Source organism: Cynara cardunculus (assembly GCF_001531365.2).
Source record: "Cynara cardunculus var. scolymus isolate 2C chromosome LG 3, CcrdV1, whole genome shotgun sequence".
Taxonomy (NCBI): domain Eukaryota; kingdom Viridiplantae; phylum Streptophyta; class Magnoliopsida; order Asterales; family Asteraceae; genus Cynara; species Cynara cardunculus.
The window spans coordinates 28,663,538-28,686,425 of NC_037530.1; the positions used below are offsets into that span (position 1 = coordinate 28,663,538).

The following is a 22,888-nucleotide window of genomic DNA, read 5'->3' on the forward strand; positions in this document are numbered from 1 at the left end:
TTGAATTAAAAAATTACACAAAAAATGATGAATTTTAAATAGTTAATTTGATACGAATATCGATATATTTTTGTTATGCATAAAATACTGTATATTGATGCATATTACTTAAAATTCAAGATTACAAGTAATTATGCATAAGTATAACTTATTAAASCTCGATGTTTGAATTTGTATAAATAACTGCGGATAAACATAATCAAATAGAGGATGAACATCTTATTTTAAAATACAAAAAATCTAAAATATAATTAGAATAATTATCGAGTTCCAACAAAATAAATAATTATTGTCTTTATAAAACAATTATATTATTAAACCAAATATAAATTACTTCGTTATTGTACATAAATTAAATTATAAAAAAATTGAATTAAAAAATTACACAAAAAAATGAGGAATTTCAAATAGTTAATTTGATATTAATATCGATATATTTTTGTCAAATATTTATGATATTTTTAAACATATATTTTATTCAAAAATAAAAACATCATCGATTTCTCAAAATCACATAAAGTCATATTATAACATCGACTGAGATAAAGAATAAAATGAAATATTAAAATCACGATGTATCTCGCTGCATTGCGCGAGTACGCTTCTAGTACAATCTAAAATGGCCGATCTTGATCACAATCCAATGCGAGATTGCTTCCATTTTTTTTAAATTTAAATGCATGAACACTTGTCCTCGCTACTAAAAAAAAAAGGCATCAACGACGGGCTTTATTCCAATCAATTGGGTTTTAACGAATACTATTTGCTTTAAAATCTATTTTAAATATAAAGATCTGTTGAAAATTTTATAAAAATATTTTGTATTTTAAAAAAATGTTCCGACGGATTTCTCACGAATTTTTTTATTTATTTTAAAAATTACTTTTTCCGACGGAACACCGACGGATTTTTCGTCGGAAATTTGAATCTTCTAAAAAGGGGCCAAAGCCCAAATTGTATTAGAGTTAGGTTATAATGAATCTGAAATGGACAGAAGTGTTTTCCCAATTCCCGCTTGCTTCTTCCATCTGAAATCCCAATCCCGCTCCCGATTTCCCCCAAATCTGAAATCCCACTCGGTTATTGCTTCCCTACCGATTATCGAACACGAAGACGAGTTGGAACACGAAGACGAGTTGGAACTGACTTACTGCTTCCCTACCGATTATCGAACACGAACTCTTGACTGCTTCCATTTGCTTCTAGATCGAACACAGGTTTGGTTTACTGCTTCCCTATTCTTTTGTTACTGCTTCCCTACTCCTTTGTGAAGAACTTTCTCTAGAGCTATGGAGACGATGATGATGACTGCACAAACACCAGCGACAGCCCAAGTGGGTGTTTGATGGAGTTGTCTTGTAGCTTCTTCACTTGTATCTCCTGCCATATTTTAGCTTCAAGAAAACACAGAATTTAGTGGGGCTTTGATTCAGATATTATTTATTCATATATGAATAGGTTGATGAGACGAGTGTCGGGATTGAAGCGTTCTTTGTTGACTCTGATTTGAAGAAGAACAGTGGATGGTGAGCTGGTGGCTCAATCCTATCTGCACACTTGGTTCTCTTTTTTTTTTACTCTGATTTGTCTTTCTTTGCGTCTTTTTCGTATTGACTTTTGAATATATCAACATTTGGTTCTCTTTTTTTTGAAACAATAAAGTAAAAGAACTGAACTTTGCAAGTATGATGATTTTGAGACAAGGTCTTTTAGTTACATTTATACCTTCATAATTAACTTTTTTATAATATATATACATACCTTGGTGATTTCACCCACTAATGGCATCTTACCAGCAAAGCTTATAGAATTACCATTATAATCAATGGTTGGGAGATTAAGAAAAGATGAAATGAGATTATAACAAACTGAACCTTCACCAACAAAAGGCTTAACCTTCTCTAAAATAAGACTGATTGGAATAATCCATAATGATTCATTTAAGTTAAGACAGTACAGTCTGCATATTTTTGAGCTATTTTAGCTCTCGAATCGAGCTTGAATCTTCCTTGAGTGGTGGTCAAGTTGAGCTATTAAATCGAGTTTGAGATTAGCCTAACAGCATAGTGTCAAACTCGAGCTTGACTTGTTTGCAATCCTAGGTACAATGCTACTTGTCTTGCAGAAAAGCTAGAATAGATCACTGCTATTAGTCTTACGGGAGAGCTTGGTACAGATTCCAATTAACCCTAAAAGTAAAATACGTTGGCCAGTTCATGGAAGCACAATGCATTTTTTATGTGCTTTCTTGTTCTAACCATGCCATAATAATACATTATACAGTCTTTATGCATACCTGACCACTCAGGACCTCTAAAACCTGGCGATTTTAACTGCATCAAACCATTGGTTTGATACTTATTTTAAATTAAACTTGTTATTGTTTTCTTGGCTTGACAAGATGCAAATGTCCCCTTTGTGTGTGCGTGCACGTGTTCTTTTAGCACTTCCTAGTTGTTTTTAATGTCTTGGTTTGTAATTGTATTAATTGGTTTTAGGATGATATACTCTCGAAGTTGATGACGTCCACTGGTTCATATGAGGATCTCTTCAGAAAGGAGATAACAAAATATAATCACATATGCGAAGAAATATCTCAAAATCTTCAGGCTCAACAGCAACTATTGCTACACATTCAGGTGTTTTTCTTACCTCTATGTACATCTGTCTGTCTCCATCTCTTCCCTTGCGGACTTCACTAGGATATCCCTGTTCAGCACTGCATGCCTTCCTGCAGGTTATATATGTTGAATGCAGGCTAGGGTTGGTATAACATCTTACAAGTTTGTCTTGGTAGTGGTGTCATGACTTTCCTGTGGCCACTGGTCAGCTGGCCCTGTATCATAAGATTTATTCGGGGAGCCGTTTTATTTAATGGGTTGCTATGCTCTTTCTTTGAATATCTTCTGGTTGTGCATAAGACACATTCTTTGTGTTTGGTTAATGGATCCCTTGCACATAAATGCAGTGTTCTTGTAGAGGCTTTTTGGTTGGTTTTCCATCAAGTCTTGTATGGAAAAACTGTCTGTATAGATTAATCTGTCTGTATGATTGAGAAGAATTTTGTTTGGGAGGGTTTTTTCTAGATTACTATATCAATTTTGTTTGGGAGGGTTTTTTCTAGATTACTATATTATTAAGTCACTACCAAACAGTCATGTATAGCTGAAAGAATATATAATGTAATGTTGGAAAATGTAAGTCAACTACTGTTAATTATACATGATGAAAGTAATAGCAAAATACTACTGTGTACCAAAAGTTGGAAACAAGCTAGTGAGAGATCTAGAAGATGGCATTATGGTAATTTTACAGAAGCCCAGAGGGGTAAATTGGTAAAAACACAAGTAGCTATTTCTAGTTTATGGAATCAACACATAGGGTAGCTTCCTCCTCAATTATTCTGAGCATCTGGTGGACTGCACCTCCTATCTCGTCTGCTGAATTGAGCCTGCATCCTTCTTCCACCTGCATGTATTATTTCCCATTTTTAATTTCAACAAAGTGATATATAATGATGTTGAGTGTTTCCTTAATTTTAATTACAAGACAAACCAACCATTGTATATTCTTTGTCACTACTCTATGCAATATTATTGTCACACATTGTATATTCTTTGTCACTACAATAAATTTGGCTTTATAGGACACTTAGATTGTCTAATAGCATCCTAATGGTATAATTTATAAAATTTAGGTTTATAGAAAATTTTATCCTTTGATGTTTATTTATTTCATTTATACTTATTATTAGAAATTTTAACGTTTTATTGTATTTGTAGTTAATTAACAACTTACAATCCTAAATTCAAGAAATGCGTACTCGAGATGAGATCCGATAGAAGGAGATTGAGGAACTTCTTCGCCGAAATGAGATCCGACAGGAGGTTGAGGAACTTCTTCGCCGAGAAGAGATCCGAAACAGGGAAGATGAGATCCGGAAGAAAGAGCATGCAAACACGATGGATATGATGAAGAGGTTTACACAATCTCAACAGTTTCCGCCTACCCCGCCGCAATAGATTTAATATAGTGTATTTATGAACTAGCGTCATCAATCGAATTTATATATGTATATTATTTCGTCCGGATAATCATATTAGGTATTTATGACATATTTATGTATTGTATATTTGTATTTAATTACATGATCTTTATATTTTGGTTTTTTGGTCCTGTACCAGCTAAATTTCCGACGGATTTTTGGCGGAAAATCCGTCGGTAAATAATTAGATATAAGTTTTATTTAAAAAATTTCTGGCGGATTTTCCGACGGATATCCGACGGAAAATCCGTCGGTAAATATTTTCTGTCCATTAAAAATAAAAAATATTTTCATATTTTAAATTAGAAAAAAAAATTTAAAATATAATTACCGACGGAATTTTCGTCGGAAATCCGTCGGAAAAATGCTATTTTTATTTTTGAAATAAAAATTGGTTATTATTTTGGAAGAAAATAGAAAAAGTTTACCGACGGATTTCCAACGGAAATTCCGTCGGTAAATCTAATCCCATTTTATATTACTTCTAGTTAACCCGAACAATGGATAACATATTAAAAAATTGCACGACGGATATTTTCATCGGAAAATACAAATCCGTCGGAAATTCCGTCGGAAAATGCATTTAGTGGAGGGGGGTTTTCCGACGGCAAAATCCGTCGGAAAAACCAGATTTTTTAGTAGTGCCTTCCTTGATTAATTGGTTTTAGATTTTTTAGGATAAATCTTATCACATTAAAAAATAACTTTAACAAAAAAATACACCAACATATTTTTCAATTCCYTACAAATAGAGACCGATATTGACATATTTCATCACACCAMTCYTTCTCTYAATTCCAATACTCTCTTCATCTTGAARATATCAAACTCTAGTTTTTTTTCCCAATTTTCTACTATAGATCCAAACTACCCAAATTATGGTTTAGATTCTGAATATCCTAATAAGTTTTAAAATTTCCCAAACACACAATATGAAAACTAYGAGTCACCCTTTTATGCTAATCATGTTGTTATCCCTGAAAATGTCCAAACTTCGCAAAAGGGCTCACGAGTTGATTCATGGGATACGAGAGAAAATACAGTTATGATGTCAGCATGGATCTTCGTTAGTGAAGATGCTACTCGTGGAAAAAAACAAAAGAAAGAAAAGTTATGTTCACGATTGAAAGAACACTATGATACAACTCGAGTAGAAAGTTCAGAAGGACTAGGCATCCGGAACAAAAATCAAATGAAAGGTCGTTAGTCTTGGCTTAAAGCAAATGCAAGCAAGTGGGTTGGTGTTTAGAGAGAAGCATACCGTCAAAAAAAGAGTGGAATGAGTAACACAAATGTTGAGAACGTAGCTCACAAAATTTATGAGGCGAGTGGGAAAAAGTTTAATGATTTGAAGGTATTTAACGAAGTTATGTGTAAACATCCCAAGTGGGACTTACAGTTACATCGTGAGACAACACGTTCTTGCTCGAAATATGAAGTGGGTGAAGAAGGAAGTGGTTGAAGCACGAAAAGATCAAGAACTACGGAATTGATAACCGTCATACATAGGGAATGGTTTATTTGCAGTGTGATTTTTGTTCGAATGTTTCTAGCACAAAGAACATAATTAATTTGTTATACATATAAAAAAGAGTAATTAATAAGAATATACATAAGCATAGGAAATACAAACACTAACCTTTAAATATTCCTCTAAAACCTCAGGCAAATCAATTGTTACACATTGTCGAGCATTGTCCTAGCCAAAGCCACTCATGTTGGGCATGTCATGCGGCAGAATATTTATCTTTTAATCGTTTTATTTTGTTATGCACATGTGTTTCATTTATATTAGTACCCGTAATCTTTTCCCGCATCTTTGAAACAACATGTTCATATGTATCAAACGTACAACTCCCATTGTTAGCATCTTTGAAGTTTAAGTAAAAAGTCTTGCTCAAGTAAAGAGGACTTGTAGTCTGAAAGCAACCTGGAACCAGAGCTCAGATACAAAGCTCGGACATAGAGGAGATTAAAGACTGAAGTCATGTGCCAATGGTGCAAGTACTTGGGATGTAGAGCTCGAGTCACAGACACAGAGCCTTTGCATAACATATGCAGAGCCTTTGGGTCTCAAACTTCGCCTGTCTACATGAAGGTTCCATGGCCTGTCTCTTTATCACAAGTGGTCCAATCTTCTTATCACACATATGTAGAAACGGTTACAACAATCAAGGCGTGTGGAGATAGCAGACTGGAGGACGCATTGGCTTTCCACAGATGCCATTTCTAGAAGATGCCTTTTTCTGGAAACGCCTATAAAAAGGTAATTCCTCTAAGGGTATCATTACCAATTGAAGACGCACTCCTACCATAGTTGAGAGAGAAAATATCACAATTGTGAGAAATTAGCTAATTGAGAGATTTTATGTTCACACAAAACTGTGTGTTCTTGGTGTAATTGTCTATTCTCATTAGAAATTGAAATACAACCGATTTGACAACTTCCCAAAAGATAATTGTTCTTCATTACTGTGCTATTGTCATTTTGTAGTAACCAATCTAGTATTCTTGTTGTTTGCTTCCTCTCACTAGTTGACTTAAGCATTAATTACTAGTGCATTTGGGGTTTTGGGTTCCTACAATTGGTATAAGATCCATCTAATCAGTCTGTTGGTTAGTTGGATCCAATATGTTTAGGATTATTCCTCATTTGCTTGGTTATTTTTTTCTTTGAAATCGTAGTTCATTCCAGATCTCTGTTTTCTGAGTTTATGCACTTCATGCTATCCTTCTGTAAATCTGTAGATCTCATTCATTTCTTTAAAGATTAGTGTATTTCAAACTATTTCTCCAAGTTGTTTTTGGTGAAGTTCTGTTATTCCATTTCTAGCCTCAAGTTCTTTTTCATACTATGTTTTTCTTCAAACATGTTGAACCAAACTTGGAACTCAATGTAAAATGTCGGTTGTCTTACAAAACCTCTTACTCTCATTAGAGATGAATATCCCCAATGAAAAAATCCAAATGATCAACTTTTATGAAGGTTTCGATCTCGAGCTTTATGAATCTGTCAAAAATGGACCTTACGTCTCCATGACTGTTATACAAAGAATCCCTTCCATTGTTACCAATGCTGAAATTCCTGCTGTCTGAATCCTTAAGGAAAGGAAGGACTAGAATGATAAAGACAAAAAGAGAGTCGAAATTGATTGAAAGGCCAAAAGGTTGTTGATCATGGCGATCCCAAATGAGATCTTCCAATCCCTAGATGCTTGTGATTCTAGAGTTTTGTCTGAAGCTTTAACAGATGGTGCTATTGGATTTCCATTTCCTCCTTAAGGTATGCTATTGATTATACAAGTAATATATTTACTATTCATTTGAACAAACATTTTATTTATTGTTTTCAGATAAATATTATCTATGTGATGTTGCGTATACAAATACTCAAGGATTTATGGCGCCGTATCGTAATGTTAGATATTGGCTCGGAGATTTTTGTAGTCGACGAGCAATGAACAAGTATGAAAAGTTTAATCATTCTCATGCAAAACTTAGAAATGTTATGGAACGTTCTTATAATGTGCTGAAAGCACGTTTTCCGATATTGAAAAGAATGACACCATTTACACTTGAGGTTCAGAGAGACGTTGTTTATTGCATGTTTTGATGTTCACAACTTCATACAAAAGGAAGGTTTAAGTGATGAATTATTTTCTGAGTATGATCAAACCAACGAGCAAGGGAACGATGATGAGCATGAGGCTGAAGATGTTCAATCGCATGGGAGTGCCGTTGACCAAACATGTATGGGTAGTTTAAGGGAAGAAATTGCGACACAATTAATGCAAAATGAATATTGATTGTAGTTGTTATGAGACTTTGTTCGTGTTTTCTATTGTGTGTTGAATCAATTGACGTATTTCAGTTGAATTTTTTAATGTATTAAAAATAGATGATATTTCAATTGAATTTAATTGAAATGAATTGATTCAGATTTCAGACTTCTGACGTAAAAACAAACAGTCTGACTGATTCAGATTTCACATTTCAGACTTAAAAACAAACAGTCTGACTAATTCAGAATTCAGACTTCAGCATCACTTTTTAAAAATCAGAAGTGAAATCAGAGTTCAGACTTCAACATCTCTTAAAAAACAAACGTCACCTTAACTTACAAATATAATGAAAACTTGAAAATATTTTTCGATTGGACAGGTTGGTTTTTGAAAATGAATTTGCTAAATTATCTAAATATGGGTGATGGTAATGCCATTAAATTATAATAAATAAATTAATATATATATATATATATATAGGGAAGAGTTTAAACGAGAACCCTTGTGATTTACGAGAACACGAGAACAACCCAATAACCTCATATTGTAATAAAAAATAAAATTAAAAGATTTTTAAAATTAAAATTGAAATTTAAAAAGATTCAAAAAATATTAAAATTAAAAGGGTAATAATGGAAATGATATCATAAAATCTTTTAACACGATTACACGATAATGATTATCATTATCTAACAAACGGTTAATCATGTGATTATCATGTGATATGGGTGTGATAATCATGTGATTATCACACAATTATCACATTATCGCTTATATCAACAMKATTTGGTGTRATTTGGGTGTGATAWKSATGTGATTATCACACAATTATCACATTATCGCTTATATCAACATGATTTGGGTGTGATAATCATGTGATTGTCACATTATCGCTTATATCAACACGATTTGGTGTGATTTGGGTGTGATGTGGGTGTGATAATCATGTGATTATCACACAATTATCACAAGGATTCCGCTCGGCTAGGGGTTAACTTAGAAAATCGACTACCGATTTGGTGTGATATGGGTGTGATAATCATGTGATATCACTATCATAACAGCGCACTCGATTTGATCATGGTTTCGATCGGTTAGGGTTAGACAATCACACATTTATCACACATTTTTAGTTTTATTACTAATTAACCTTTTTACTCTTACCAAGAGATTAATATATGAGATTTATGAGCATTAATACAATGTTATAAATGTCGAACTAATTTGTATTTGTATCTTGTTTATGATTATTTTATATTTCCATGTATATTCTAAACCAAAAGGATTTAATTTTGAGTTTATTAATAAAAAATTGATAAATAATATAACTGGAAAAGAAAAATATAGGGCCATATTTAGGTTTTTGTACATGACCTTTAAAATGTCAAGACGAGTCTCATATACAGACACTACAATAAAATCGGGTTTATAAGACGTTCATAATTTTTAAGTGTCCTAATAGACTTCTTTATAAGACTTAGTTATAGGACCAAAAAAATAAAGTGTCTTATCTAAAGGCGTTGTAATAAGTTTATATGACGTTTTTTGACGTCGTAATAAGTTTTTTAGGACACTTTTAATATAAAACATTTCATTAGCAACTTTATAAAACATTATTTGAAAACTGTCTTATAAGAACAAATGTCCTATAAAAAATTGAGTTTATAGGACACTTTCTCAAAAGTGTCATATGAAGTTGCTAATGCGACATTTTGTATTAAAAATGTTTTAAAAAACTTATTAAGACACCCAAGAGGGTCATATAAACTTATTACAACACCTTTAGATAGGACGCTTTATATTTTGGTCATATAAATTAAGTCTTATAAAGCCGTCTATTGGGACGCTTAGAGATCGGATGTGTCCTATAAACCCAATTTTATTGTAGTGAGAAATGACCGCATTAAATCTAAAATGGATTTAACAACTTGCTTATGATAAAGCACCACAACAGCAACTCAAGAAATGACATTGAGTTGTATGAAAGGCAATGAAACACATAAAAATATTCAAAAATGATGGTATGGGTTCTGGAATGAAGATTTTGAGGGGAAAATGAGATGTTGACTACTTCATGATGATGCATTCAAGCAATTTGAATCTATAATAAAGAGTATTAGGGGTTGTTTATTAAACACTTACTTGGTAAGTGCTTAGCGGATAAATTTCCTTATCGGATGAACATGAGAAGGACCAAAAATCTTACCGGGTAAGAGCAATGAAAAGGATAGAAAGTCTTACCCGGTAAGTAAGGATGACGACTCTTACCCAGTAACTTGTTGAATTCAATATGTTTTGATGTACTAAAATCTTACATCAAAAGAAATTATAATGTTGATTCCTATCGGTAACCACTTACCTTACCAGGTAAGCATTTAGGTAAACGACCCCTTAGTCCCGATTTTAGTTTTAAAAGTGTAGAATGGAATTCAAATCCATTTCAAATCCTACAAACCAAACACATAAAAAGGATTCCAAATCCATTCCAATCCAAATCCCTCTATGAAATCCAAAACTCTAAAAAACAACCCTGCAAACCAAACTTACAGTCAAGTTTAACAATTCCCAAGATTCTAAAAACAATCAAAAGGTTTAAGTGTAGCAATTGACACATGACCTAAATGTGCATGCCAAGTATCAAATGATGAAAGACTAGCTAGGGAAGCAACGAAGATAGTCGATGAATGTTGAGGTAGACACAGATAAACTAGCTCGAACAGATAACACGATTTATGGCCTATTACCAAAATTTGTTTGGTCCTTGGATATGCCCCTTAGTGGTGGAAGAAAGGACCATTCTTAGACAAGACCATTCTTGTCAAAGTTGATAGACCCTGCAACAGAATTTGGTCTTCATTGATGTTTGTAGTAATCATTAATAGAAGGCCTTGGGTGTTTATAGCAGTCGGAGGCGATCATATTGCCTCAGATGTTTCTTGTTGCACCACGTGCATCAACGTTATTGAGCAATTCAACAATAGATGAGAAGAATCATTGCAAAATGTGTTGTGCATAGTTAGAATCATTTTTGCCATCCCATTCATCTGATCTTTGGCCACAGACATTTTATCAAACAGTTGGTGAGCATCATCAAATTTCACAAACCTACTAATATTTGAGCTTGTTTGACTAACCTTCTTTTGATATATCATCAAATTTTAACCATCCATTCTTAGAGGTAAGGTAAAGCAATCAATCAAAAAAACATGTAGGAGGAGCTGCTATAAAATTCTTACCGCACCCAGGTTAGGCTATAAAATTCTTACCGCACCGGAAAACGTGTAGGCAGGACCATCAACAGATAAACGTTAAGACATCTTATTAAACAAGATGTATACATTATATGCACACATTCATTACATAAAACATGATATTTGAATTGTCGATTATTTGAAACTAAGAGATATATTATGCATCAACATGATACATACAAGGTGATAAACGAGGGGTGAGAAGGACATCAAGAGGCGTTGCTTTCAAGTTGGTCATTCCAAAGCTCTCGCTCATATCAATCGGTTCATCGGATGGGTTTTTTAGCATAAACTGTTGTAACAAAGTAGCCATAGTGAAATGTAACGACTGGAGAGCAAAAGAAACACCAGGACACATTCTTCTGCCACTACCAAATGGAAGCAGTTCAAAATGGTTGCCTTTCACATCAATGTCTTTTTTGCTTGTTAAGAATCTTTCTGGCTGAAATAGGTTGGGATCCGACCAAACTTTAGGATCACGATGCAATTTCCAAAGATTTACAAACAATCGAGTGCCTTTAGCGATGTTGTAGCCAGCGACAATGCAGTCGTTTCTAGAATGATGTGGGACCGAGAGAGGTCCAGGTGGGTATAAACGCAGTGTTTCTTTGATGATAGCTTGGAGGTACGACAAGTTCTTGATGTCCGATTCCTCAACGAGTCTCTCTCTTCCAACGTGCTCATCGAGTTCATCTTGGGCAATTTTTAACGACTTTGGATTGTTGAGCAACAGAGATAAAGCCCATGTTAGAGTCACGGTTGTCGTTTCCGAACCTGCTGTTAGAAGTGCCTGTGAAATGGAATTTAGACCAATTTACTAAGCAGCTTGTTTGCTCATGGTACTAGTACTAGGTAAGGTTAATCAAATAGACACCACAACAGAATCGACTTTATAGGATGAAACAAAAACAAAACAATTGAACGTCCTATCTCAAGATATTACAATAGGATTTTAAGACCTGTTTGTTAGAACACCCAATACCATCCTATCATCTTATTGTTCTATGGCGAATTTATGGTGATAAGCGTAACAAGAGATATGAACCATTGATCTCTTTTAATCTCATGTTCATCCATGAATTGTGCTTTAGAAGAAAATTGATCTGGTGCACCTCATTAGTGTTGACATTCAATTAGGGTTGATTCGAAGGTGAATATCTCTTCTTATGTTTTTCACCATAACTTCTATTCTCATCGAAACCCAACCCTTGTTGATACATTATATATTATTTGATCCAATAAACTTACTACTATATAATTGTCAGATTTTGTTATATTGAGACCATACTAATATCCTAAAAATCAATATCCTACTTCAAATTCAACAAAATAGCCGGAATTCTTGATGTTTTCTATCAGTTTTTAGAAATACTAAAAAGTTACTCGTGCAATACAGCGATATACATCTCGATTTTAATCTTTTGTTTTATTATTTGTATTTGTCGATATAAACGGTTTTATGTGTTTTTGATAAAACAATGATGTTTTTATTTTTGAATGAAATATAAATTTGAAGACATTAAAATTTTGATAAAAGAATATTGATATTAATATCAAATTAGCTATTTAAAAATTTTCGTTTGTTTGTGTAATTTTTTTAATTCAATTTTTATGATAATTTAACTTAGGTTTAATAACAAAATAATTTATTTTTGGTTTAATAATATAATCATTTATAAAGATAATTAAGTATTGTGTTTGAACTTAATTATTATCCTAATTATATTTTTGATTTTTTATATTCAAAATAAGATGTTTATCATATATTTGATTATTTTTATCCGTAATTAACTACATAAATTCAAAAATAAAGCTTTAATAAATTGTATTTAGATTAATTATAATTGTGAATTTTAAGTAATATACATTCATAAATATATAAAAAATTATTTTCAAGAGTTTTTGTAAATTGCGAATTGAAATCAGATTAGATATTGTTATGTTTACCAGACATGAAGCTTTGATAATTGTGTCATGATCAAAACCAGTGAAATCCTCTTCTGAAGCATCTTCAAGAATGGAAATTAATACATCCATGAACACTTGATTGCCTCCACCAGACTCTTTCTCTCTTTTCTTCTCCTTCAACCATTGATCAAAGAAGTTATCCATCTCTGTTGCTGTCACTTTCATGGCTTTTTCATATCCACCAACATCCAAACCCTTCAAAAAAGGGATGAAATCAGACACAATAAATGCCCCCAATAACTTGAAATATTTCCTTGCCACAGCTTGGAATCGAACACCTTCATCATCGTTGGGTGAAAATCTCTTTCCAGATATACTTCTCACTACAATGTTCAGTATCAAGTTCCCAAACCATTGTTTCATCTCCACCTTCACCAGATCTGAATTGTTCATCACCCAAGCTTCGTAGATATCGTTCGTGGCGGATCTGAGTTCTGAAACTCGAATATATCCAAGCATCTCAACTCGTCGTTGAGAGAGAAGCTCGAGCGTGACGATTTTGCGGAGTTTTCGCCAGTAATCCCCATATGGAGCGAAACTGAACTTGGCAGAGTTACAGCCCAAGAGCTCTGTTACCACCGTTGTGGGTCGATTCGCGAAATCCAAATCGTTTGTGGTGAAGCAGACTCTAGCCATATCTGCATCGCTTACTACTAAAGCTTGGCAAACACCAAGCTTGATGGTGAAGATGGGGCCATATGTGTCAGCCATGGCGCCTAAAACCTTGTGAGGTAGGTGAGATCGATGAAGTAGGTGTAGGTGTCCGATTACAGGCCATGCGCCCTTGGCTTCAGGTGGGTTTCTGTTATTCCTACTCTTTCTGTTGAAGGTTTGGAGTAGGGAAGCTAGTAACGCCATGGAGAAGATGAGTGCTACAGTTGCTGGAAATGGGAGATGGAAGTCCATGGCTTCAATTCTGATACAATCTGTTGGAGGTCTCCTCTAAGTAGAACAACTTTTTGGAACAATTTATGATTATGATATCATCGGGTGCAAACGCCTACGAAAAGATCCCTTGGATTTCAGAGGAATTGACGGGACGCAAGAGCGGTAGAAAAGAAAAACAAGAACGGTTGTATCAGAATTCAAGATGGGCTCCACAAGTAAAGGGGGATCAAATAAAGATTGATTGTGCTCTAAAGGTATGAAGGAAATCTCGAATTGGATCCTAAATTGAATATATATATTATATAATATTGTTTTTTTTATGTAATATTAGAAAAGTATTTGTGTAATACAATGAGATACATTTTGATTTTAATATTTTATTTTATTCTTTATCTCAGTCGATGTTATAGTATGATCTTATGTGATTTTGAAAAAGCGATTATGTTTTTATTTTTGAATAAAATATAAACTTGAAGATATCATAAAATTTTGACAAAAATATATCGATATTAGTATCAAATTAATAATTTAAAATTCATAGTTTTTGTGTAATTTTGTAATTCAATTTTTTATTATAATTTAATTTAAGTTCAATAACGAAGTAATTTATATTTTTTTTAAATAATAATTAATTATTTTGTTATAACTCGATAATTATCCTAATCATATTTTAGATTATTTATATTTTATATTTTAAAATGAGATGTTTATCCTCTATTTGATTATATTTATCCGCAGTTAGTTACACGAATTCAAATATGGAGCTTTAATAAGTTGTACTAACGCATAATTTACTTGTAATTTTAAATTTTAAGTAATATGCATCAATATACAATACTTCATGCATAAAAAATAATTTTTAAGAGCTTTTGACAAATGCTTTATAATATAGTATAGATACAACGGTATATATATTTTCTATATCATCTGAATGATTACAAATTACCTCCTTTTAAATGATATAATGACAATAAATTAAACAAGTTGTGAAAACCACCATTTTGACTTGATGTAATATAGTTTATACCTAAAAGTCAATAATATTGTAAGATGGTGTAAATCGGCTTTGCCCTTTGGTCTTCTCATTCGTTCATTTATCTATAACAAGGAGGGTACAATACAGGAAAAATGTTGAGTTTTCTAGCTTAACTATACAAAGAATAACACAAAATATTCATAGAATATTGACACATAATTCAAGAATAGTTGGATTCTCTCTGTCATGCCTCCCAGGAGCCAAAAGTTCTCCGCTCGCTAATCGATTCTAGGTCTAACTTGCAGGGGTCCTTACCGACACTGATAAAGGCATATTCTTGATTACGACACGAACAGAATTCCCAGTTAGTCAAGTTATGAAATTCTAGGTGTTTCATTAATGAACTTTATTAGGTCTTTGTTAAAAGATTTAAACACAGTAGACAAATGCTTTATTTCAATCATATACAAATGATAACAAACATATTACAACGAAATACAATGAAGTATAATAGATCTATTATTAAGAACAATATAAAGATCTAAAGAACAATGTATAGATCGAAGAAGAAAGTAAAAGATCTAAGAATGTAGAGAGAGTAGTTTAGAGAGAGAAAGAGAGTTGTGTGTAGCTAAAGTAGATGAAAATCAACGAATGAATTAGCTGGATGACGAAATGCCTCCTTTATATATCTTTGAGAATTAACAACATTAGCCCTTGAAGATCTTGAATGAAGACTTTGCTACCCTTCTAAAATCCCCATAAGTGAGGCACAGTCCTTCACCTGTTACATCCAAAATATCTTTGTATTAATGACAGAATCTACCCCAACCTGTTAACCTGTTATCAAACAAGTCCAACAGAGCTAAGTTAGTCAAGATTGGATATAACAATATCTTTCAACACCCGCCCTCAATCTTGACTTTTGAACAAGTCAATCATCTTTAATTTTGAACACAAATAATTGTGATGATTTATATTAAGGGCTTTAATTAAAATATCAGCAGTTTGTTCAGAAGAAGAAATTTTCACTATTTCTAAAACGCCTCTGTTAATTTTTTCACGAATAAAATGTACATCAATTTCAATGTGTTTTGTTCTTTCATGAAAAACAAGATTATTAGCAATTTGGATAGCAGATTTGTTATCACAGAATAGATTAACTGGAAGAAGATTCTTTATATCAAGATCAGACAGAATTTTCAAAACCCGAACAATTTCACAAGAATAGAAGTCATGGCTCTATATTCTGATTCTGTGGATGAACGAGGAACAATGTTTTGTTTCTTGCTCTTCCACGAAATCATAGAATTTCAAAGAAACAAACAGTAACCTGTAACAGATCGTCTAGTAGAGAGACACTTACCCCAATCTGCATCTACAAAGGCACTTGAAGAAAAGTTTTCTAACCTTGTGAAACTAACTCATTTTCCAGGAGAAAGTTTGAGATACCTGAGAATTCTTAGAGCAAGATTCAGATGTGATTGTTTTGGAGCATGCATGAATTGACTTAAGCATTGTACAACAAAAACTATATCAGGCCTAGTTGCTAGTAGATAGATTAATCTACCAATTAATCTTTGATATCCAAAGCAGTCTAGTAAAGAAGAATCCTTTGAGTTATTAAAGTCAGATATAACCAAGTTCATGTCCATGGGAGTATTTATGGGTTTGCATCCTAAATATCAAAATCATTTAGCAACTCTAAGTAATATTTTATTTGAGACATACATACTCCATCAATACAGTAAAAAATCTCAATTCCTAAAAAGAGTTTTAACTTTCCCAAATCTTTGATTAAAAACTATTTCCACATAAGTTACTCTTTAAGAATTCTTTAAATTGTTTATATCAACTAAACTATTTCCAATGATAACAATGCCATCCACATAGACAAGAAGAACAAGAAATATGGAGTCAACCTTTTTTGTGAACAAAGAGATCACTAATGCTTTGAACAAAACCATTTTCAATTAAGCACGAAGAAAGCTTAGCATACCACTGACGAGGGGCTTGTTTTAAGCCATACAAAGACTTAACTAATTTACAGACACGACTATCATTAGAATTATAGTATCCTTCAGGAAAAGTCATATACACATCTTCAATTAAGTCACCATATAGAAAAGCATTGTTAACATCTAATTGATAAAAGGGCCAATTAAATTGAATAGCTAAAGCAATGATACATCTCACAGTGACCATCTTACCAGCAGGAGAGAAAGTCTCTTCATAATCAAAACCTTCTCTCTAACTATAACCTTTAACAACTAACCTAGCCTTATATCTTTCTATTTATCCAGTAGATTTATATTTGATTTTATAAGCCCACTTACAACCTATTGCTTTTCTGTTTTTAGGTAACTTAGTGATATACCAAGTTCCATTTCTATACAAAGCCTCCATTTCATCATTCATGGCCTTTATCCAGTTTTGATCACTACATGCTTCCTTAAAGGTCTTGGGTTCGATTGACTTATTTAAATTTGAAACAAAACACAAATTTTCAGACAACAAACAAGAATAGTTGACAACCCTCTCTATACCATACTTAACTTTGCCTTCAACAACAAAAACGTCAAATTTATGAGGGAAATTGCTAGGTCTAGATGATCTTCTAATGGATTGATTTTGGGGTTGAATACCCTTAGAGATATGACCCAAAGAAACATCATTGTCATCATTAATAACACCTTCAGTTTGTGAGACAGCATCACGAGGAAAACTGACAACTATTACAGGGCTACCCAAAGGCTGCCAACTGGTAACTCTATCAAGGTCATTGATCTGAGGAAGACCTTGTTTTGAAATAAAGAGCTTCCTAACGGCTGTCCATTGTTAGCTCCGGATAGGCTACCTAGTTCTCTATGGTTACTGTCTCTAGAACCAGATTGACCATTACTATCATTAACCATGGGTTCTCTAGTCTCATCATCGGATGCCAAAACATCGGAATCATTAGAAGAATCAGACAAATTATCGAAGAAATTGAGATTGTTGAGACCATCAATGTTAACTTGATCAATCATATTCATGCTCATCTTAAGAGGAAAAACATTTTCATAGAACTTGACATCTCTAGAAAATATAATTCTTTTGGTATCAAGGCTATAAAGCCTATACCCCCTTTTTGAGTTTGCATATCCCAACATAACAAAATTTTCAAATTTAGAAGAAAATTTGTCCATAACATTGGGTATATGCATAAAATAAAGACACCCAAAACTTCTAAGATGAGTAAGAACTAGCTAAAAGCTATACACGAGATCATATGGACTCTTACCATTTAAGACAGAAGTGGGAATTCTATTTATTAGATATGTGGCAGTTAAAATACATTCACTCCACATATTGAGCGGGACTCCACCCTGAAACATAAGAGCTCGAGCAATGTTTAGTAAATGTCTATGTTTTCGTTCAACTACTCGATTATGTTGGGGTGTGTAAATACACGATGTTTGATGAACTATCCTTTTTGATTCAAAAAACTCACTTAGCTTGTGATTGGTAAACTCAGTACCGTTATCACTTCTAAATGTTTTAACAAATTTTCCAAACTGAGTATAAAGCAAATTACAAATAATTTCAATATATTCACCAACTTCTTATTTTCCTTTTAAAAGATAAATCCAAATAGCCCGAGAAAAGTCATCAACAATCGTTAGAAAATATTTGTAACCTTCCCTACTTTGAACATGGTATGGACACCATACATCTAGATGAACAAGTTCACTAAGACATACGGATCTGTGAGTTCTCGAACCAAACTTTTCACGTGTTTGTTTTGCCTTGTGGGAAACTTCACATGGACCAAGCCTTCATTACCAATATTGAGTTTTTCTTTCAAAACTTGAAGCACTTGGTCAGCTGGGTGACCATGGCGACTGTGCCATAATAGAGAGGAGACAAAACATACTGTACCACATTTATTAGAAGGGAGTGAAAGATTACTGCTAGTATTCTGATAAAAAAAATAGAGACCTCCATCTTGACTACCAGTCCCCACAAGACTCTTTTCATGACAGTCCTGAACATAACACTTAGACTTATCAAATCTTATAAACACCTTAATATCCCTAGCCAACTTATGAACAGATAACAGGTTGACATTGAATTCAGGAACCACTAGAACATCAAAGAGAGTAACACTGTTAGATAATTTCAGGTTCCCAATCTTATTTATATTAGCCTTAGTTCCATTTGGATTACTAACACTAAGATCTAAATCAGTAACATCAACAATGTTTTCTAAGTCCAAACAGTTTGAAGTCATATGTTGATTAGCCCTTCAGTCAATTAACCAACCAGATTTGTAATTTTGAAACATACCTGGCATATTGGCAGTAGCTCCATCAGAGGTAGGATTTTGATCAATTAAACTCATCATTTTTGCAACCTGTTCCTCTCAAAAAGCAAAAGAAGGTTTAGGAAAAACAGATTTTAATGTAGAAACATTTCCAACAGTGGGTCTGAAACTAGGATTTTGAGGTTTAAAATTTTGATTTTGATTCATGGATCTTGGACGGTTTTGGAAATCTTTGGGAAACCCTATTAGTTTGAAACAACGTTTAATAGTGTGTCCTATGGTGCCACAGTGTTTGCAAACAAGATTGGTAGCGGTTCTTTTTGGTTTTCTTTTATCGTCAAAGCCTTTGCTCAAAAGAGCTAAATTTTGAGGTTTAACCCGATTTTGATTTGGATTTGCTCCTCTATGAGATTCTTCTCTCGAAACAAGAGAATAAGCAGTTTTAACCAAAGGAAGAGGATATCTAGTCAAAATGTTACTTCTAATTGGTTGATATACATCATCTAGACCCATAAGAAACTGCATAAGTTTTATCAATTGATTGTGTTCCAGAAAATCATGGGAAGCCTTACAAGTACAAGATGGAAGTTTTACAAGCGCATCAAACTGTTTCCAAAAAGAATTCAACTTATGATAGTACTTAGAAACAGACATGTTATTTTGGCTTAGAGAATTAATTCTCTGATAAAGATTAAAAGTAACAGAACCATCTACCTTGTCATATGTTTCTTTTAATTCCTCCCAAACTTGGGAGGAAACTTTAGAAAACACCTGTCCTAAAAATAGATCCTCAGTCATGGAACTTAAGATCCATGAGAGAACCACATAATTACAACGGTCCCACTGCCTTTCTAAGACAAGGTCGTTTATAGGTCGCGGACAGGTTCCATCAATGAATCCGATTTTATTTTTGGTTTCTAACGCTAAAATCATAGAACAAAACCAAACTCTGTAATTTTCAGTCCCAATGAGCTTAAAGGACAAATGGAGCCTCCAGTAATATCACTGGGATGCAAGTACAGTGGATCTCCAAAGTCTAATTTTGTGACTTTGGATTCCATTGGACTTGCAGGTTGACAGTGAAGTTTCCATGAAAGAGAAAAAATAGAACACACAGGAACGACTGAATAGCTTAGAGGCAGGATTCCTAAAACACTGTAATCGTGCTAGGTCAAGCCAACTATTCAGATTCCACAAGAGATAAATGAGAAAAGGGAAAAGAACATCACAACCAACCACACAACAGGCCTTACCATAGATTCCTTTTAAATTTTGATAAAAGAACAAAATAAGGAACAAATAAGAAGAAACAAGCCAGGAACGATCTGAACAAAAACAAACAGATATTAACACAACAACAACCAGTTAAACAGAACAGATGCCAGATCTGAAAGGACAGAGATGTTGACTTATAAGAAGGCAACAACAACAACTATAACAAGAATAATAGAACAAATGCCAGATCTGGAAGGACACAGATCTTGACTTAAAAAAACCAGATATAGATCCAACAGACAAAGAGCTAAACAATAATAGATTCAAGCATACAAATATAGATCACGAAAGGGGACCACAAAAGATCCAAAGGATCTAAAAAGAATACAACCCACTCGATCATGGAACAATATAGGCCAATAACAAAGAACTTAAAGAAGGCCAATCAACATATTTCAGATAACAAATACAACATTGTGACAAAATAAACTAGATCTGCAAATGTAAATATGCAACGTGACTAAGAGCAAACAAGTGATCTCGAAAGGGGACCAAGAAGAAGATATAAACGATCTTTTATGGTACATAACACAATCAGTCATATCATTTGTATAGAGAGGATACAGGATGGAGCAAAAAAGGGCACAACACATTCCAACAACAAAAAACTCCAACTAAACAGATCTTGGACACAAATGAAAAAGAAATGAAAATCTGAGCAAACTTAATGTTTTACCATAAGAACACAATGATTCAACGAAGCAATATTCATAGAAACAAGAATGAGGAAGCAAGAAAATGATCTCGAAAGGGGACCAAAAACAAATCTGAGCGATCTTAATGATCTTACAACCCAATTGGTCATCTCATTCACATACGAAAAGGAAAGGAAAAACAAAAACAAACATCAAGGCGAGATGTGGAAAACGAGATATTGAGAGCTCATAAACCAATGAACCCTAGCCTTTCACTTATTTGATTTTAGAACATAACAGATGTAAAAGAGAAGAGAAATGTACCTGATTAGCTCTGATACCATGTTAAAAGATTTAAACACAGTAGAAAAATGATTTATTTCAATCATATACAAATAATAACAAACAAATTACAACTAAATACAATGAAGTATAATAGATCTATTATTAAGAACAATATAAAGATCTAAAGAACAATGTATAGATTGAAGAAGAAAGTAAAAGATCTAAGAATGTAGAGAGAGTAGTTTAGAGAGAGAAAGAGAGTTGTGTGTAGCTAAAGTAGATGAAAATGAACGAATGAATTAGCCAGATGACGAAATGCCTCCTTTATATATCTTTGAGAATTAACAACATTAGCCCTTGACCAGCGGAGGTCCGGACCTCCGCTGGTCCCGGGACCTCTCTAATACAAATCATTAACAATGCTGAAACCTATTAATACTCGATACAAAACATTAACAACTACTAAGACCTATATGTTGAAAGATACTGTTATATCCAATCTTGACTAACTTAGCTCTGTTAGAGTTGTTTGATAACAGGTTAACGGGTTGGGGTAGATTATGTCATTAATTCAAAGATATTTTGGATGTAAAAGGTGAATTACTGTGCCTCACTTATGGGGATTTTAGAAGGGTAGTGGAGTTTTCAGTCAAGATCTTCAAGGGCTAATGTTGTTAATTCTCAAAGATATATAAAGGAGGCATTTCGTCATCTGGCTAATTCATTCATTCATTTTCATCTACTTTAGTTACACACAACTCTCTTTTTCTCTCTAAACTACCCTCTCTACATTCTTAGATCTTTTACTTTCTTCTTCAATTTATACATTGTTCTTTAGATCTTTATATTGTTCTTAATAATAGATCTATTATACTTCATTGTATTTAGTTGTAATTTGTTTGTTATTATTTGTATATGATTGAAATAAAGAATTTTTCTACCGTGTTTAAATCTTTTAACATGGTATCAGAGCTAATTAGGTACATTTCTCTTCTGGGACCGGCCCTTATTTTGTATTTTAAATTTATTTATAAATATACTTTTAAGTATATATTTTTAAATTTATTTTAAAATGTATTTTAATTGTATTATATGAAGTGTATTATGATAAGAATGTATCTTTTAGGGTGCGTTTGGTTTGCAGGAATGGTTTTGAGGGATTTGGATTCCTGAAGGGATTTGGATTTCATGGGATTTGGATTGGATTGGATTTAAAATTCATTCCTGTGTTTGGTTTGCAGGATTTGGATTTGATTTGAAATCCATTCCTCTGTTTGGTTTGTAGGATTTGGATTTACATTTTTTTTTATTCACCAAATCTCTTTCATTTTTTTAAATCTATCTATTTAACCAACAAACCTACAAATTTAACAATCAAACCTTTTCATCCATAATGCATATTTAATCAACAAACATTTTCAAAATACATATATATATATATATATATTTGATATTAACATTGATATACACATTTAAC

General features: G+C 33.1%; 3 protein-coding genes across 6 annotated transcripts in view; 2 read left to right on the forward strand and 1 right to left on the reverse strand.

Moving 5' to 3' along the window:
- The first annotated feature begins 895 nt into the window (after positions 1-895).
- Positions 896-4,163, forward strand: LOC112510088. Of its 4 annotated transcripts, none has more exons than XR_003068880.1 (4): positions 896-1,217; positions 1,459-1,560; positions 2,499-2,639; positions 3,783-4,163. XR_003068880.1 is itself a non-coding variant. In XM_025115374.1 (3 exons), the coding sequence occupies exons 1-3, from the start codon at positions 987-989 to the stop codon at positions 3,804-3,806; spliced, it is 396 nt and encodes a 131-aa protein (XP_024971142.1). In that variant the 5' UTR covers positions 896-986; the 3' UTR covers positions 3,807-4,163. The 4 variants fall into 4 exon arrangements, 2 of the variants coding, with proteins under 2 accessions (XP_024971142.1, XP_024971143.1); XR_003068881.1 differs by having other exon boundaries at positions 1,459-1,526; XM_025115374.1 differs by lacking the exon at positions 1,459-1,560.
- A 6,958-nt stretch (positions 4,164-11,121) lies between these two features.
- On the reverse strand, positions 11,122-14,123 carry LOC112509532 (cytochrome P450 CYP82D47-like). Its single transcript, XM_025114533.1, has 2 exons — positions 13,026-14,123; positions 11,122-11,868 (listed from the first exon to the last, which is right to left on the reverse strand). Exons 1-2 carry the CDS (start codon positions 13,950-13,952, stop codon positions 11,236-11,238), a joined length of 1,560 nt encoding a protein of 519 aa, XP_024970301.1. The 5' UTR covers positions 13,953-14,123; the 3' UTR covers positions 11,122-11,235.
- A 6,077-nt stretch (positions 14,124-20,200) lies between these two features.
- The window catches only part of LOC112509112 (3-hydroxy-3-methylglutaryl-coenzyme A reductase 2-like), a 9,220-nt gene continuing 6,532 nt past the window's right edge, over positions 20,201-22,888 (forward strand). The window contains exon 1 of the mRNA XM_025113979.1: positions 20,201-20,288. Within this exon, the coding sequence (XP_024969747.1) occupies positions 20,201-20,288 (88 nt within the window). The remainder of the gene's footprint in view (positions 20,289-22,888) is intronic.

Excerpts from the sequence above, each read along its gene's own strand:
- LOC112510088 (XM_025115374.1), top strand. The coding sequence starts at position 987 with ATGGACAGAAGTGTTTTCCCAATTCCCGCTTGCTTCTTCCATCTGAAA. Across the intron at positions 1,218-2,498 it reads TGCTTCTAGATCGAACACAG|GATGATATACTCTCGAAGTT; the intron begins GTTTGGTTTACT and ends AATTGGTTTTAG. Across the intron at positions 2,640-3,782 it reads AACTATTGCTACACATTCAG|TTAATTAACAACTTACAATC; the intron begins GTGTTTTTCTTA and ends TTGTATTTGTAG.
- LOC112509532 (XM_025114533.1), bottom strand. The coding sequence starts at position 13,952 with ATGGACTTCCATCTCCCATTTCCAGCAACTGTAGCACTCATCTTCTCC. Across the intron at positions 11,869-13,025 it reads TTATCAAAGCTTCATGTCTG|GCACTTCTAACAGCAGGTTC; the intron begins GTAAACATAACA and ends TCCATTTCACAG.